General features: G+C 40.3%; 1 protein-coding gene across 4 annotated transcripts in view; it reads left to right on the top strand.

The window, feature by feature from the left end:
* The window catches only part of otog (otogelin), a 143,086-nt gene that overhangs the window by 92,984 nt on the left and 35,363 nt on the right, over nucleotides 1–14,739 (top strand). For all 4 annotated transcript variants that reach the window (XR_009816807.1, XM_061975031.2, XM_061975030.2 and 1 more), the window contains 7 exons: nucleotides 4,961–5,080; nucleotides 5,249–5,365; nucleotides 9,617–9,773; nucleotides 9,928–9,954; nucleotides 10,843–11,013; nucleotides 12,216–12,494; nucleotides 13,280–13,397. Coding sequence is in view for 3 of the 4 variants with exons in the window: in XM_061975031.2 (XP_061831015.1) it covers nucleotides 4,961–5,080; nucleotides 5,249–5,365; nucleotides 9,617–9,773; nucleotides 9,928–9,954; nucleotides 10,843–11,013; nucleotides 12,216–12,494; nucleotides 13,280–13,397 (989 nt within the window). In the remaining variant the exon portion in view is untranslated. The remainder of the gene's footprint in view (nucleotides 1–4,960; nucleotides 5,081–5,248; nucleotides 5,366–9,616; nucleotides 9,774–9,927; nucleotides 9,955–10,842; nucleotides 11,014–12,215; nucleotides 12,495–13,279; nucleotides 13,398–14,739) is intronic.

Raw genomic sequence — 14,739 nt, 5'->3', positions numbered from 1 at the left:
ATGCGCCACACATTTTCGATGGGGGACAGGTCTGGACTGCAGACGGGCCAGGAAAGTACCCTGCACTCTTTTTTTACGAAGCCACACTGTTGTAACACGTGCTGAATGTGGCTTGGCATTGTCTTGCTGAAATAAGCAGGAGCGTCCATGAAAAAGACGGCGCTTAGATGGCAGCATATGTTGTTCCAAAACCTGTATGTACCTTTCAGCATTAATGGTGCCTTCACAGATGTGTAAGTTACCCATGCCTTGGGCACTAATGCACCCCCATACCATCACAGATGCTTGATTTTGAACTTTGCGTCGATAACAGTCTGGATGGTTCGCTTCCACTTTGGTCCGGATGACACGATGTCGAATATTTCCAAAAACAATTTGAAATGTGGACTCGTCAGACCACAGAACACTTTTCCACTTTGCATGAGTCCATCTTAGATGATCTCGGGCCCAGAGAAGCCGGCGGCGTTTCTGGATGTTGTTGATAAATGGCTTTCGCTTTGCATAGTAGAGCTTTAACTTGCACTTACAGATGTAGCGACCAACTGTATTTAGTGACAGTGGTTTTCTGAAGTGTTCCTGAGCCTATGTGGTGATATCCTTTAGAGATTGATGTCGGTTTTTGATACAGTGCCGTCTGAGGGATCGAAGGTCACGGTCATTCAATGTTGGTTTCCGGCCATGCCGCTTACGTGGAGTGATTTCTCCAGATTCTCTGAACCTTTTGATGATATTATGGACCGTAGATGTTGAAATCCCTAAATTTCTTGCATTTGCACTTTGAGAAACCTTGTTCTTAAACTGTTTGACTATTTTCTCACGCAGTTGTGGACAAAGGGGTGTACCTCGCCCCATCCTTTCTTGTGAAAGACTGAGCATTTTTTGGGAAGCTGTTTTTATACCCAATCATGGCACCCACCTGTTCCCAATTAGCCTTCACACCTGTGGGATGTTCCAAATAAGTGTTTGATGAGCATTCCTCATATTTATCAGTATTTATTGCCATCTTTCCCAACTTCTTTGTCACGTGTTGCTGGCATCAAATTCTAAATTTAATGATTATTTGCAAAAAAAAAAAAGTTTATCAGTTTGAACATCAAATATGTTGTCTTTGTAGCATATTCAACTGAATATGGGTTGAAAATGATTTGCAAATCATTGTATTCCGTTTATATTTACATCTAACACAATTTCCCAACTCATATGGAAACGGGGTTTGTACTTTGTGTAGGACATTGTGCACACTGTACTGTACATCACCATGCGGTAGATAAGAAAGATTATTGCCAGTGTCCTTGTTTTAACCATACGTTTCTTCTTCTCGGCACTCTTAACTCTCTTTTTTGTTCCCGTGGTTGGAGGGCAGGGTTTTGTTGTTGCCTTTGCTGGGGGCTAGGACCGGATGTTGTGTGGTGGATCTTACTGGATTCATTCTGACAATTACTTTACAAACTACTAATGGAGGATTAAAACATTATTTTTTTTAAAACCTTGGAAATCAAATCTATGAGTGTTTCCGACCACCGACTCCTGACCAATTACAACAGAGTAGATGTTTTTGCCAATAGGCAAGAAATGCAGATTATCCCTGTTCACAACCTGATTTATGTAATATTTGATCACTAGAGACTTACTACAGTGCACTGGGATCCAATCAGTGGTGTGCCGTCAGTGCCAGCAAGGCCTTCTCTGCTGGCCTAACATAACCAGAAATCATGATCATAATTAAAGATACAATTATTTTTTATATTACTTTCCTTAAATACCTAAACGTATTCATATTCTCTTCAGGTCATATTACGCTCGTTCCAGTGCTGTTGTTTTTACTTTTAGTTTGTATCCAATCAGAATTCAGCTAGCTTATGTTGCCATGCTGTACCAAATCTGCCAGAGGCCTTCAGAATCAACAATGCGGGCGTCTGTGCACTGTAAGCGATTGGAGACATACAGTGATAGACAGTTGCGATAGCAAATCAGATCACGAGTTGTTGTCAGTAAGGCCTTCTAGCTGGCCTCACGTTGAATGTGACATTTATGCGTCCTGTGATTGGATACTCACCGGGATCGTTAGCGGATTAATTTGAGAACATAGAGAGTTGAGAGACAGTTGCGATAGCCAATCAGATCACAAGTTGTTGACCGTAGCCTATCCAAGTAGCCTGATGTTAACGACACTGTGATTGGATACTCACTTGTCATTCCAAAGTGAGTATCCATTCACAAATTTAAATTTAGCAGGAAGCGGTAAGTGTTGCGCCGCAGCTAAACCGGGATAGCAGAGAAGAAGAACAAAACGTTGATTAGGTGGCAGATATATATTTGCAAGGCCATTTTCAAGAAGGATATTTAAAGAGAAACTACATCTTGTGATACGATGTTGGCCAACCCCGGAAGCTAGCTCAGCTGTTCTTGCGATGAAATGCTCGCCATTTCCACTCGAATAATAAGACGACGAGGGGTACCACTGGAACTGTGGACCAGCTCTATACTCTCGGCAGGGTCCTTGAGGGTGCATGGGAGTTTGCCCAACCAGTCTACATGTGCTTTGTGGACTTGGAGAAGGCATTCGACCGTGTACCCCGGGAAGTCCTGTGGGGAGTGCTCAGAGAGTATGGGGTAACGGACTGTCTTATTGTGGCAGTTCGCTCCCTGTATGATCAGTGTCAGAGCTTGGTCCGCATTGCCGGCAGTAAGTCGGACACGTTTCCAGTGAGGGTTGGACTCCGCCAAGGCTGCCCTTTGTCACCGATTCTGTTCATAACCTTTATGGACAGAATTTCTAGGCGCAGTCAGGGCGTTGAGGGGATCTGGTTTGGTGGCTGCAGGATTAGGTCTCTGCTATTTGCAGATGATGTGGTCCTGATGGCTTCCTCCGGCCAAGATCTTCAGCTCTCACTGGATCGGTTCGCAGCCGAGTGTGAAGCGACTGGGATGGGAATCAGCACCTCCAAGTCCGAGTCCATGGTTCTCTCCCGGAAAAGGGTGGAGTGCCATCTCCGGGTTGGGGAGGAGATCTTGCCCCAAGTGGAGGAGTTCAAGTACCTCGGAGTCTTGTTCACGAGTGAGGGAAGAGTGGATCGTGAGATCGACAGGCGGATCGGTGCGGCGTCTTCAGTAATGCGGACGCTGTATCGATCCGTTGTGGTGAAGAAGGAGCTGAGCCGGAAGGCAAAGCTCTCGATTTACCGGTCGATCTACGTTCCCATCCTCACCTATGGTCATGAGCTTTGGGTCATGACCGAAAGGACAAGATCACGGGTACAAGCGGCCGAAATGAGTTTCCTCCGCCGGGTGGCGGGGCTCTCCCTTAGAGATAGGGTGAGAAGCTCTGTCATTCGGGGGGAGCTCAAAGTAAAGCCGCTGCTCCTCCACATCGAGAGGAGCCAGATGAGGTGGTTCGGGCATCTGGTCAGGATGCCACCCGAACGCCTCCCTAGGAAGGTGTTTCGGGCACGTCCGACCGGTAGGAGGCCACGGGGAAGACCCAGGACACGTTGGGAAGACTATCTCTCCCGGCTAGCCTGGGAACGCCTCGGGATCCCCCGGGAGGAGCTGGACGAAGTAGCTGGGGAGAGGGAAGTCTGGGCTTCCCTGCTTAAGCTGCTGCCCCCGCGACCCGACCTCGGATAAGCGGAAGAAGATGGATGGATGATGGGTACCACTGGCTTATACAACATTGAATAGGTCCTACTAATTGTGAGTTCAAATATTTAATTTTTTCACTATTAATATGTTTATTGCATTTTTAATTTTGACAGTACCACATAAGATATGTTTTAATTGCTGATGCGTTTTAATGGCTTTTTAAATGTGCCAGAAAATAACCAGTTTTCTATACTGTTGACGTGTTCCAATGCCCAGTTGGGTGTAAATGTGTTCCTGTATAGTATTTCTCCAGCAATGGTCATGTGGTGACATCAATTATGGTATTTTGAGAGGTAATCTCTGAATTCGGACATCACTAAAGGTCTCGGTAGGAAATGCACGGCCCGCCACTGCATCCAATACATTTTAAAAGCCTGTGAAATGGGCCCCTTTCATATATCCATCCATCCATTTTCTACCGCTTGTCCCTTTTGGGGTCACAGGGGGTGCTGGAGCCTATCTCAGCTGCACATGGGCGGAAGGCGGGGTACACCCTGGACAAGTCGCTACCTCATCGCAGGGCCAACACAGATAGACAGACAACATTCACACTCACATTCACACACTAGCACGGGGTACAGGGGTTAGTGCATGTGCCTCACAATACGAAGGTCCTGAGTAGTCCTGAGTTCAATCCCGAGCTCGGGATCTTTCTGTGTGGAGTTTGCATGTTCTCCCCGTGACTGCGTGGGTTCCCTCCGGGTACTCCGGCTTCCTCCCACCTCCAAAGACATGCACCTGGGGATAGGTTGATTGGCAACACTAAATTGGCCCTAGTGTGTGAATGTGAGTGTGAATGTTGTCTGTCTATCTGTGTTGGCCCTGTGATGAGGTGGCGACTTGTCCAGCAGTTAGACTATAATCACCTAAATATAGCTCATTAGCTTCAAACATTTGTTTTAAAATGGATATCATGATCTGGTTAGGTTACTTTATTAGTATCCAAAATTAAACTTTGCATATTTTTTTTACAGTATTTGCATTTATTTTTTTCCCGCTGTTCATGCTATTGGTGCTTCTGACAGGTCTGGTTGCTACACTTAAAGCAATAATATCTAGAAATTTGAACTCAAATGAAAATGTTAAACTGATTCAGTCTCTCTGACTCTGAATGTATAACATTTATGGATGGTTTAAAATAAATGTGATGACACAACGGCACAGAAAGGAACAACTACAACAAACAAAACAAAAAGAAAAAGTAGTATTGTTCCTTATTTTGTTTTTTACCTTATTGCTTTAGATTCTGGTTTTAGACTAATTAATTGTAGTGCGGTTCCATGTGTTAATGATAAAGTGTTGGTAACGGTGTGTTCAGGGGAAGTTGAGTGGTCTGTGTGGAAACTTTGACTTGAAGACAGTGAACGAGATGCGCACTCCCGACAACATTGACTCGACAACTCCACAAGAGTTTGGAAACAGCTGGATGACAACAGAGGTAAGTAATGCACAAATTGTCTTTGTAACAGAAGGGTTTGGGTAAGACATTTTCATTATATACTATTAGTTGTATTAGAATTCTCCAAATTATTATCTTGTAATTATTTACAACATACATTTTAATCCCTAATAATAATCCACTGCCTCCTCATCTGTTTGCTTTCAGTGTGTCAGTAGCCCAGATATGAGACAGCCATGCACCCTCAGTCCCCTAAGAGAGCCTTTTGCCAAGCTGCGGTGTGCAGTTCTGCTCAGTGAAGTCTTCCAGGCCTGCCATCCAGTGGTAAGTGGTTGAATAACAGCCACACAACTGCATAATCAACATCTTATATGGCAGATAACTAAAGGAGGGGTGTCCAAACTTTGCACACACCAAAGGAAGGGTATGCAGTATTTTGATATTTTTATGTCTATACAGGTAAAAGCCAGTAAATTAGAATATTTTGAAAAACTTGATTTATTTCAGTAATTGCATTCAAAAGGTGTAACTTGTACATTATATTTATTCATTGCACACAGACTGATGCATTCAAATGTTTATTTCATTTAATTTTGATGATTTGAAGTGGCAACAAATGAAAATCCAAAATTCCGTGTGTCACAAAATTAGAATATTACTTAAGGCTAATACAAAAAAGGGATTTTTAGAAATGTTGGCCAACTGAAAAGTATGAAAATGAAAAATATGAGCATGTATAATACTCAATACTTGGTTGGAGCTCCTTTTGCCTCAATTACTGCGTTAATGCGGCGTGGCATGGAGTCGATGAGTTTCTGGCACTGCTCAGGTGTTATGAGAGCCCAGGTTGCTCTGATAGTGGCCTTCAACTCTTCTGCGTTTTTGGGTCTGGCATTCTGCATCTTCCTTTTCACAATACCCCACAGATTTTCTATGGGGCTAAGGTCAGGGGAGTTGGCGGGCCAATTTAGAACAGAAATACCATGGTCCGTAAACCAGGCACGGGTAGATTTTGCGCTGTGTGCAGGTGCCAAGTCCTGTTGGAACTTGAAATCTCCATCTCCATAGAGCAGGTCAGCAGCAGGAAGCATGAAGTGCTCTAAAACTTGCTGGTAGACGGCTGCGTTGACCCTGGATCTCAGGAAACAGAGTGGACCGACACCAGCAGATGACATGGCACCCCAAACCATCACCCAACCATGCAAATTTTGCATTTCCTTTGGAAATCGAGGTCCCAGAGTCTGGAGGAAGACAGGAGAGGCACAGGATCCACGTTGCCTGAAGTCTAGTGTAAAGTTTCCACCATCAGTGATGGTTTGGGGTGCCATGTCATCTGCTGGTGTCGGTCCACTCTGTTTCCTAAGATCCAGGGTCAACGCAGCCGTCTACCAGCAAGTTTTAGAGCACTTCATGCTTCCTGCTGCTGACCTGCTCTATGGAGATGGAGATTTCAAGTTCCAACAGGACTTGGCGCCTGCACACAGCGCAAAATCTACCCGTGCCTGGTTTACGGACCATGGTATTTCTGTTCTAAATTGGCCCGCCAACTCCCCTGACCTTAGCCCCATAGAAAATCTGTGGGGTATTGTGAAAAGGAAGATGCAGAATGCCAGACCCAAAAACGCAGAAGAGTTGAAGGCCACTATCAGAGCAACCTGGGCTCTCATAACACCTGAGCAGTGCCAGAAACACATCGACTCCATGCCACGCCGCATTAACGCAGTAATTGAGGCAAAAGGAGCTCCAACCAAGTATTGAGTATTGTACATGCTCATATTTTTCATTTTCATACTTTTCAGTTGGCCAACATTTCTAAAAATCCCTTTTTTGTATTAGCCTTAAGTAATATTCTAATTTTGTGACACACGGAATTTTGGATTTTCATTTGTTGCCACTTCAAATCATCAAAATTAAATGAAATAAACATTTGAATGCATCAGTCTGTGTGCAATGAATAAATATAATGTACAAGTTACACCTTTTGAATGCAATTACTGAAATAAATCAAGTTTTTCAAAATATTCTAATTTACTGGCTTTTACCTGTATATGTACACACACACACACACACACACACACACACACACACACACACACACACACACACACACACACACACACACACACACACACACACACACACACACCTATAGTTTCGGCTTCTATTATAAATTTCAGGATGAGGCTAAAATTCACTGTAACCTTTACAGGAGAAATTAAATCGATATCCTTAACATTTTGTTAGTAGTGTATAAATCAGTTCTTCTCAAATAGCGTTGTGATACCAGCTGTGCGCTACAAAACGTGCTCATTGTTGTCAATAATCCTGATTTCCTCATTTTGATTTAAAAAAAAATCTGCACCAATTGTTTTATGCATTTCTGTTTTGTAGGTTAAAGTTTTTGATACAGTATATTGTGCTGCTGAGTTAATGTTGCTAATTATTGAGTTCATTTAATTGTAATTTTTGGTATCATATGGTTCCAGTCAGTGAAAAAATGTTTTTGGTTTAAATAAGGATTCCCTCTATAAAGTGATGCACTTTAAAAATGTTCTCTTACAGACTGTAAAACAATGATAATAAAGTTATTTTTTATTGTAAATTGATCCATATTAATACATTTTTTGTTTTCATATGTTAATATGAATATAATCTTAGAAATGATGCTATTTACAGTCACGGTGGAGAGTAGAGAGTGGCGTGAAATATTTTATTCTTTTTACAGGGGGCGTAACAGAAAATAATTGAGAGGCACCACTGGTATAAATGAACATACAGTACATCCAACTACATGAGCATAACAATGCCTGGGTAATATCTATTTACACGACACACTCCAAAACCATGTCGCACTGCAAAAATCCACATCAATACCACTCAAATGTTGTAATAAAAATTCTATACTTGGCCACAAAAAGCTATTTATCCATTATTTCTCATTATTTTTGGTGATAGATGAGGAAAATGTTTCTTAAATAACTTTGAAACTACTGCAGATTTCTTTTAAACACATTCCTCTCAAGGATCAATCCGATCAACCTTTAATTTTTTCAACTTTTAAGACAACATTTCCCAATTAGGTCAATTAGTTTCGCTCAAAATTGTCTATTTCTTGACGTAAATTTTATTTATTTATTTTATAAACTTGCGGTGGATTTCGATGAACCAATAGAAAAAAACGTATTTAATTAGCTTATCACATCTAATATTAAAAATCGCCACTCTCCATTGAAAGTGTGTACATTTTGAAATAATGTAAACAATTTCAAGTGCAATATTATATTTCGAATACATTATAAAAACTTTATTAACAATACAGGTAATGTTCTAAACCAGTGTTTCTTAACCGTAGTTGGGACGCAAGCGCATCGAGGGACGCCAAAAAAATGTCTGTTGTGCCGCAGCGGTACTCACTTGTAATACACTTTTCCACCACTAAAGTCTTAGAGAAGTTTCTTTAGCGCAAAAATTATGACTAATGTGGTAAAACTGTATTTTCATTTGCACTTTAATTGTATTGACAGTTGACATATTCATTATTAATTTTGTTTATTTATTTTAGCGCAACATCATTTTGTGTAAATTTATTTTTCGTCAGTTATGTATGAGTTTTTACTTATGCAGTATATATTTTTGCTAATCATCCTAAACCCAAGGTTTACGGTATGTTATTAATATTAATCTTTGTAATCAACACAAGGTTTCATCTCATTTGACAAGGTTGTAAACTGTAAGTAGGTTAGATATATTTATTGAATATGATTAAAATCAAGTGTAAGATTACTAATTCAGTGTTAATATTTGAGTGGGCCCTGGGCCCCTCTTTAGTGGAAAAGTTGGGCCCCAAGGTCAAAAAGGTTAAGAACCCTTGTTTTAAGTGACATGTTATCATTTCTAACATCCATACAAGTTTAAACAAGTTAGATAGGTCAGCTCCAGTCTGAGGCCATTGTGAAGATCCAAAGAATGTATCCTCTAAAGACAAGAAAGGGTTTGCTCTATTTTTTTGCAAAACAAATAACTATACAACAGGCACTTTTGGGTTCAGGTGCGCCTTTGGCAATTGATACAACTAAATGGAATGCGAGGGTGCCTTCATCCTAATGCCTGCTGCCATAGGCCTCACTTCATTGTATCATAACAACTATTGTTTGAGGCCACAATAAAGTGAAATCATCCTTGTTTGGGCATGCACCGTGGCCTCAGACTAGATCGGTCCTATCCAAATCTGTGAGCATGAACCGATGAAGCTTGTTCAGATGAGAGGCGAAAGGTCCTCTGGACAGTCAATTTGTGATCGATTCAATGCCTTGATAATTAATACAATGATCTGTATGAAATGAGAACATTGACAGGCTTGGACTATACCGTACAGTGTAGTACATGACATTATGGCAGCCAAGTGCTTGCGACAACAGAGTGTAATAGCATTTTCTCAAGGCAACTACATCTGTAAATGTATGTGATGATAAATACCATTTAACAATCATTTTTTTCATTACATTTTACTTTCTTTACCTAACATCCACTGCCAGTCGTAAGAGATTAAAGTATAAACTATTTCCTTCTACTCAGGTGGATGTGACCTGGTTTTACATGAACTGCTTGGCAGACACATGTGGCTGCAGTCGGGGAGGCGACTGCGAATGTTTCTGCACCAGTGTTGCAGTGTACGCCCAACAGTGCTGTCACCAGGGTGTTCCTGTTGACTGGCGCTCTCCCTCTCTATGCTGTAAGTTAAAACACACCACGTTTAGTTCATTGGTTTACTTGATTGTTTTTATGTGGTTATGAAAAAAGTTGTATAATAATATATTGCCAGTATTTTGGACTCTACAATTGCTAATAATTGTTTTTATTAACTGTATCAATGCTTCCCTCTGCAGCATATGATTGTGAATTCTACAACAAAGGTATAGCAGCCTTTCCACTTTTTTCAACTTCACACTGTCTTTCTTCTAGTTTCTCATTTGTACTCTGCTGCTGCTCTCGTGTAGTTTAGGAGAAGATTGATTTACAGTAAAGCACGCTTCCGATCAGAATGAGTGTGTATGATTTGTTTTGTCCTTTTTTAAAATTATGACAGAATAAGAAAGCAAAAAACAACTGCATTTTACAGTGGCCGGAACGTCCAAATGTTCAAAACAGAAATGATCCAAAACTAAAATCACACAAAAACTATAAAGCACACTTAACGGCAAAAAGCTGCAAAACTAAAATGTTGCAATCAGATAAACGCGGCAGGATAAAAAAAAGAACTGCAAGAAAATGCTGTACTCTTCGCGGGTTGGGAGCCATTTTATAGCCAGGCCTCGCAGTGGTAGACAGGTGGCCACTAAACGCAGTTTGGGAGTGATTTTAAAGCCAAGCTTTGGTGCGGTAGACATGTGGCCACTATACGTAGGTTGGGAACCATTTTAAAGCCAGGCTTTGCGGTGGTAGACAGTTAGATGGCCACTATACGCAGGTTGGGAGTGATTTTAAAGCCAAAAACACACCAAGACACATGCATGAGAGACATGCTGCAAGTTTACAGAACAAAGTTTGGGATCTCTGTCTTTAAACATGTAATAACTGTAGTATTATACAGTATTATAGAGCAATTATTTAACAGATATGGATGGAAATGCATGCTTTTTAATTCATCAACTTTCTTCTGGGCATCCTGCTTATGTATTTAGAGATGGATATCATCAATGAATCACTCATTCATAATTGGTTGAAGATAATGTTTTTAGTGACAGGTATTTGTCTATAATTTCCCTCCAACAACATGCAATAACACAGCGTCCTTTCTGCAGTTCTTGGTAAAGGCCCCTTCAGATTGATTCCTTTCAGAGACCGCACAATGGTGCTGGTTGCCAGCAGGTCCGGCAGCGCTGTGATTGTGAAACGAGGAAACTTTAGTGACGTCACTGGCACCTTCTCCCATTTTCTGATGACGCCAGGCCTCAGCAGAGCCCGACCACACGGTAAATTGTTCTATTTGCTTTTTCTTCTTGTGTTTGGTAGACTAAACCAGTGGTTTCCAAAGTGGGCCATGCATGGGGGCACGTTGCAATGATGGGGGATGCAAACAGTTTGGCCGGAACAACAAAGAAGAAAAAATCCAAACAGATAAAGAAAAAAAACAATGCTATAATATTGGGAGAGGACCTCCTGCAAGCAGACAGTGTTTGAAAAATTGTACCTGAGAGTTTTATTAGCATATGATAGCATGAAGCTGAACTAGTTAAAACACATTTTGAAATGACCCAACATATACACACGCGCATGAGTTTTTAAAGTTGTTTCAAAAGGATTGTCTCAGTTGTCGTGCACAGAAGAGCACATTTAACACAGACATTTGCCGTCAAATGCTTCAATTCCATTTCGCCCGCTTCAGTTTGAACTATGGTGTAAAATAATACTCTTGTGTTGACATATTCTGCCCTGACATTTAATTGTATTTACTGTCTTCTGACTTTTATCATTTTTCATATAAGTCTTTTCTTGTGGAAACAAGTTCAACAGTTAAAAGCTTCTATGCATACAGTAGGTCGTGCATGCAAACCTTGCCATAGTAGTTGTATTTAAAGCAGAGGCACACTCAGGAATTCACCAACCCCAACAAAACGCGACACCCACCCAAACAAAACATGCCAATCAAGAGCCACTTTAATTGTCTCCACTCTACATGGTGTCCCTGCTTAAAATTATTGTTAAAATCATGTCTTGCGCTTGTAAATCCAATATCCAATATCAACTTGTTTCATTAGATGAGTGTTTCGTCACATTCCTGCCCATTACCCATTTGGTTATGCAGCCATCCACAATGTAGAATTAGGTTACATGTAGTCTGGTTGATTTCTTCCAAAATAAGATAAAAACACATTCAAGATATTTTTATTTACTCAGGGTTTTAAACATTTTACATGGTGTGACTGGGTTGTTTTACCTTCAAGTCAAAATAGACTACTTTTTCTCATTGTGTTTATTTTCCTTGTTTGGCAGTAAGGATGTGATGTGGTTTAAATGCATCTTAGTTGCTAACACAATATTGTATCTCTGCACCAGTGTGGTCAAGATGAAAAAAGTCCTGAGATCATAATCTGGTTATTGTTTATGGATGATGACAGAAAGTCCACATTAAATAGGAAATGCTGTTTTATCAATGTGTCTTCATTTTGAGCAGACACATCCCGGATCTCCTTTGAAGCAGCGAACAGACCCAATCACTTCCTGTGTGTGAGCCCTGGTGGCCAGGTGAAGCTGGATAAGTGGGAAGATAGCAAGGAATTCTGGGATAGAGCCACCTTCGTGCTTCACAGGGCCACATGGCTCTCAGGCTATGACTCCCTGGAGTCCCAAGCAAAGTCAGGATTCTTTTTACACGCCTCCATCCCTCACCTCCACCTGCTCAAATATCGTCACACTGACAGCTTCCGCAAGGCTACTCTTTTCAGACTGACAGGTACTAATCACTGACTCCCTTTGTGAAGAAGCTGTATAGTTAAACAACAATAACTGAGAAGTTTGAGCGCAGTAAAGATATTATAGTAATCAAAAAAACAACATAGAATAAAAAAGATTTCTCTCTCCGTCAACTCAACAGTCTTCTCTATTAGTATGTACTTGCATGTATTTTTGTCAGCCTGATGAAGTATTTCTATGCATGGGTTTCACTCAGCTGTCTGTTAGGGGTTTAACTGCTGTGATTGTCAATTGGGGTCAAAAGTCATCACGTCTGGCTGCAGTCTCATTGCAGCTAAAACAGGGCAGCCTTTGTTTACAGCATGTTATGGTATAACATTGTGTACGTGTTTCAAGCATGCTTAACGAGGGTCATCACTTGGTTATATTTGCACAATTCTGCTTCTTCATATTCCTTTTTTGGGCATTTTGAGTCATGCAAACATAATCTATGTATGTACCTTAAGCATGTGTGAAACAAATAAACCATACCATTACAATTCTACATGTTTGAAAAGGAGCAGGGAGAAGCAGAGCTATTTAGTCCTACCCCTTCTTAATGTCTACTTTGTATTAGCTATTTATTATTTGGCTAAAGATGATCTGAGATAAATATGTGTTCATTCTGTCCCAACTTTTCTTTTGTTAATCAATATTAGTAAAGTTTAATAAAACAAAGGGCCTAAAAGTGTCCATCTTAAGGATTAGTACACGAAACAAAACAATGTGAAACTTTTTTTTTTAACCTAAAATACTATATTGTGTAATTATGTTTTTTTCCACAAGGCTCTGGCCCAGATGCCCCACCAGGTCCACGTTGCCAGTGGAGATACGACTCTTGCATTAGTCCCTGTTTCAAAACCTGCAGTGACCCATCAGCAGAAGCCTGTGTCTCCATCCCACAGTGAGACATTTGACTTTTCCATGAACTCTCACAGCAATAGAAACTTCTGCTATGTTTTTTAAATTAATACAGTTACTGTCAAGTATTGTATCAAAATATTACTTGAACTTACAGTTGCACTTAAAATGATTCAATCTAATTGTAAATTACATTTATTTGCAAAGTGTATACACTTACAGAAGTTTGCAATAGACCAACAAGACAAAAATAATCCCAATAGCTTAACACATGTATTACAAACAACCACCTTTTTTTTTTAAACAAATTTGCCATGTACTTAACATTTTTACTACAACTGTGTACTGAATGCAGCTTGATCAATAGTAAGTTTAGGGTTTAAGACCTAAATATGCCTCACACACTTATTTCATATATTTTAAATGATAAGATTGCATGTACAGTATGTAATGTAAGGTGATTACCACTAATGAATGATAATGAATGATGATTGATGAACAGATGGAATTGGAATCACAGTCTAGATTATTAGCCCCGTTTTCATGTTAGCGCTACAACTGTGCTATCGTCAGCTGTGGCAGCGCCTCTATCCCTCTATAAAAAAGCTAGCGGAGGTACACGGTTCCGCAGACTGCTTGTACTTCCAGTAACAACTTAAATATTAACTAGTGTTCACCTCATTGCCAGTTTTCAGGCCAGATTGTAACAAAGTTGATTGTAGAGGATAGTGGTTACAGAGCGACACAGGGTGATGCCATCTTGCACTGGTGTCACGTCTTACATGTACAAACTGTACAATATTCTGAACTTTATGCTGTATTAATTATGCATTCCATTTTATGCTTTATTATTACCATCCATCCGTTTTCTATCCTGCTTATCCTCACTAGGGTTGTGGGTAAACTGGTTATATAACTCAAGACAAACAACCATTCACACTAACATTCATGCATATTGACAATTTAGAGTCCTCAATTAACCTAACCTAACATTCATAGTTTTGGAATGTGGGAGGAAGCCAGAGTACCCGAAGAAAACCCACACATGCACGGGGAGAACATGCAAAGTCTACGCAAACAAAAATTTGAAACCAGATCTCCTGACTGCTTACATCCCAACCAGGCCACCATGCAGCCCGCTTTATTATAAATTATTTGTATTTATAAATGACTAACTAGTACTGACCAAGAGTGAATAAGATTTGTTTTCTGTGAAAAACATGGCACATTTTCAAAAAGAAAATTAAGAATAATACAAAAATATTGTTTTGTTTTTAACGGAAAATCTGCAAATTTGATGGGACACAAATGTTGAATAGTGAATATGCGTGGATCCACTGCATATCAGAGTACAGACCAAGAGCCCTGAATTATATTATGATTGA

The sequence above is a fragment of the Nerophis lumbriciformis genome, linkage group LG15 (genome assembly GCF_033978685.3).
Source record: "Nerophis lumbriciformis linkage group LG15, RoL_Nlum_v2.1, whole genome shotgun sequence".
NCBI lineage: Eukaryota > Metazoa > Chordata > Actinopteri > Syngnathiformes > Syngnathidae > Nerophis > Nerophis lumbriciformis.
This window is presented reverse-complemented; position numbering and strand designations above follow the sequence as displayed.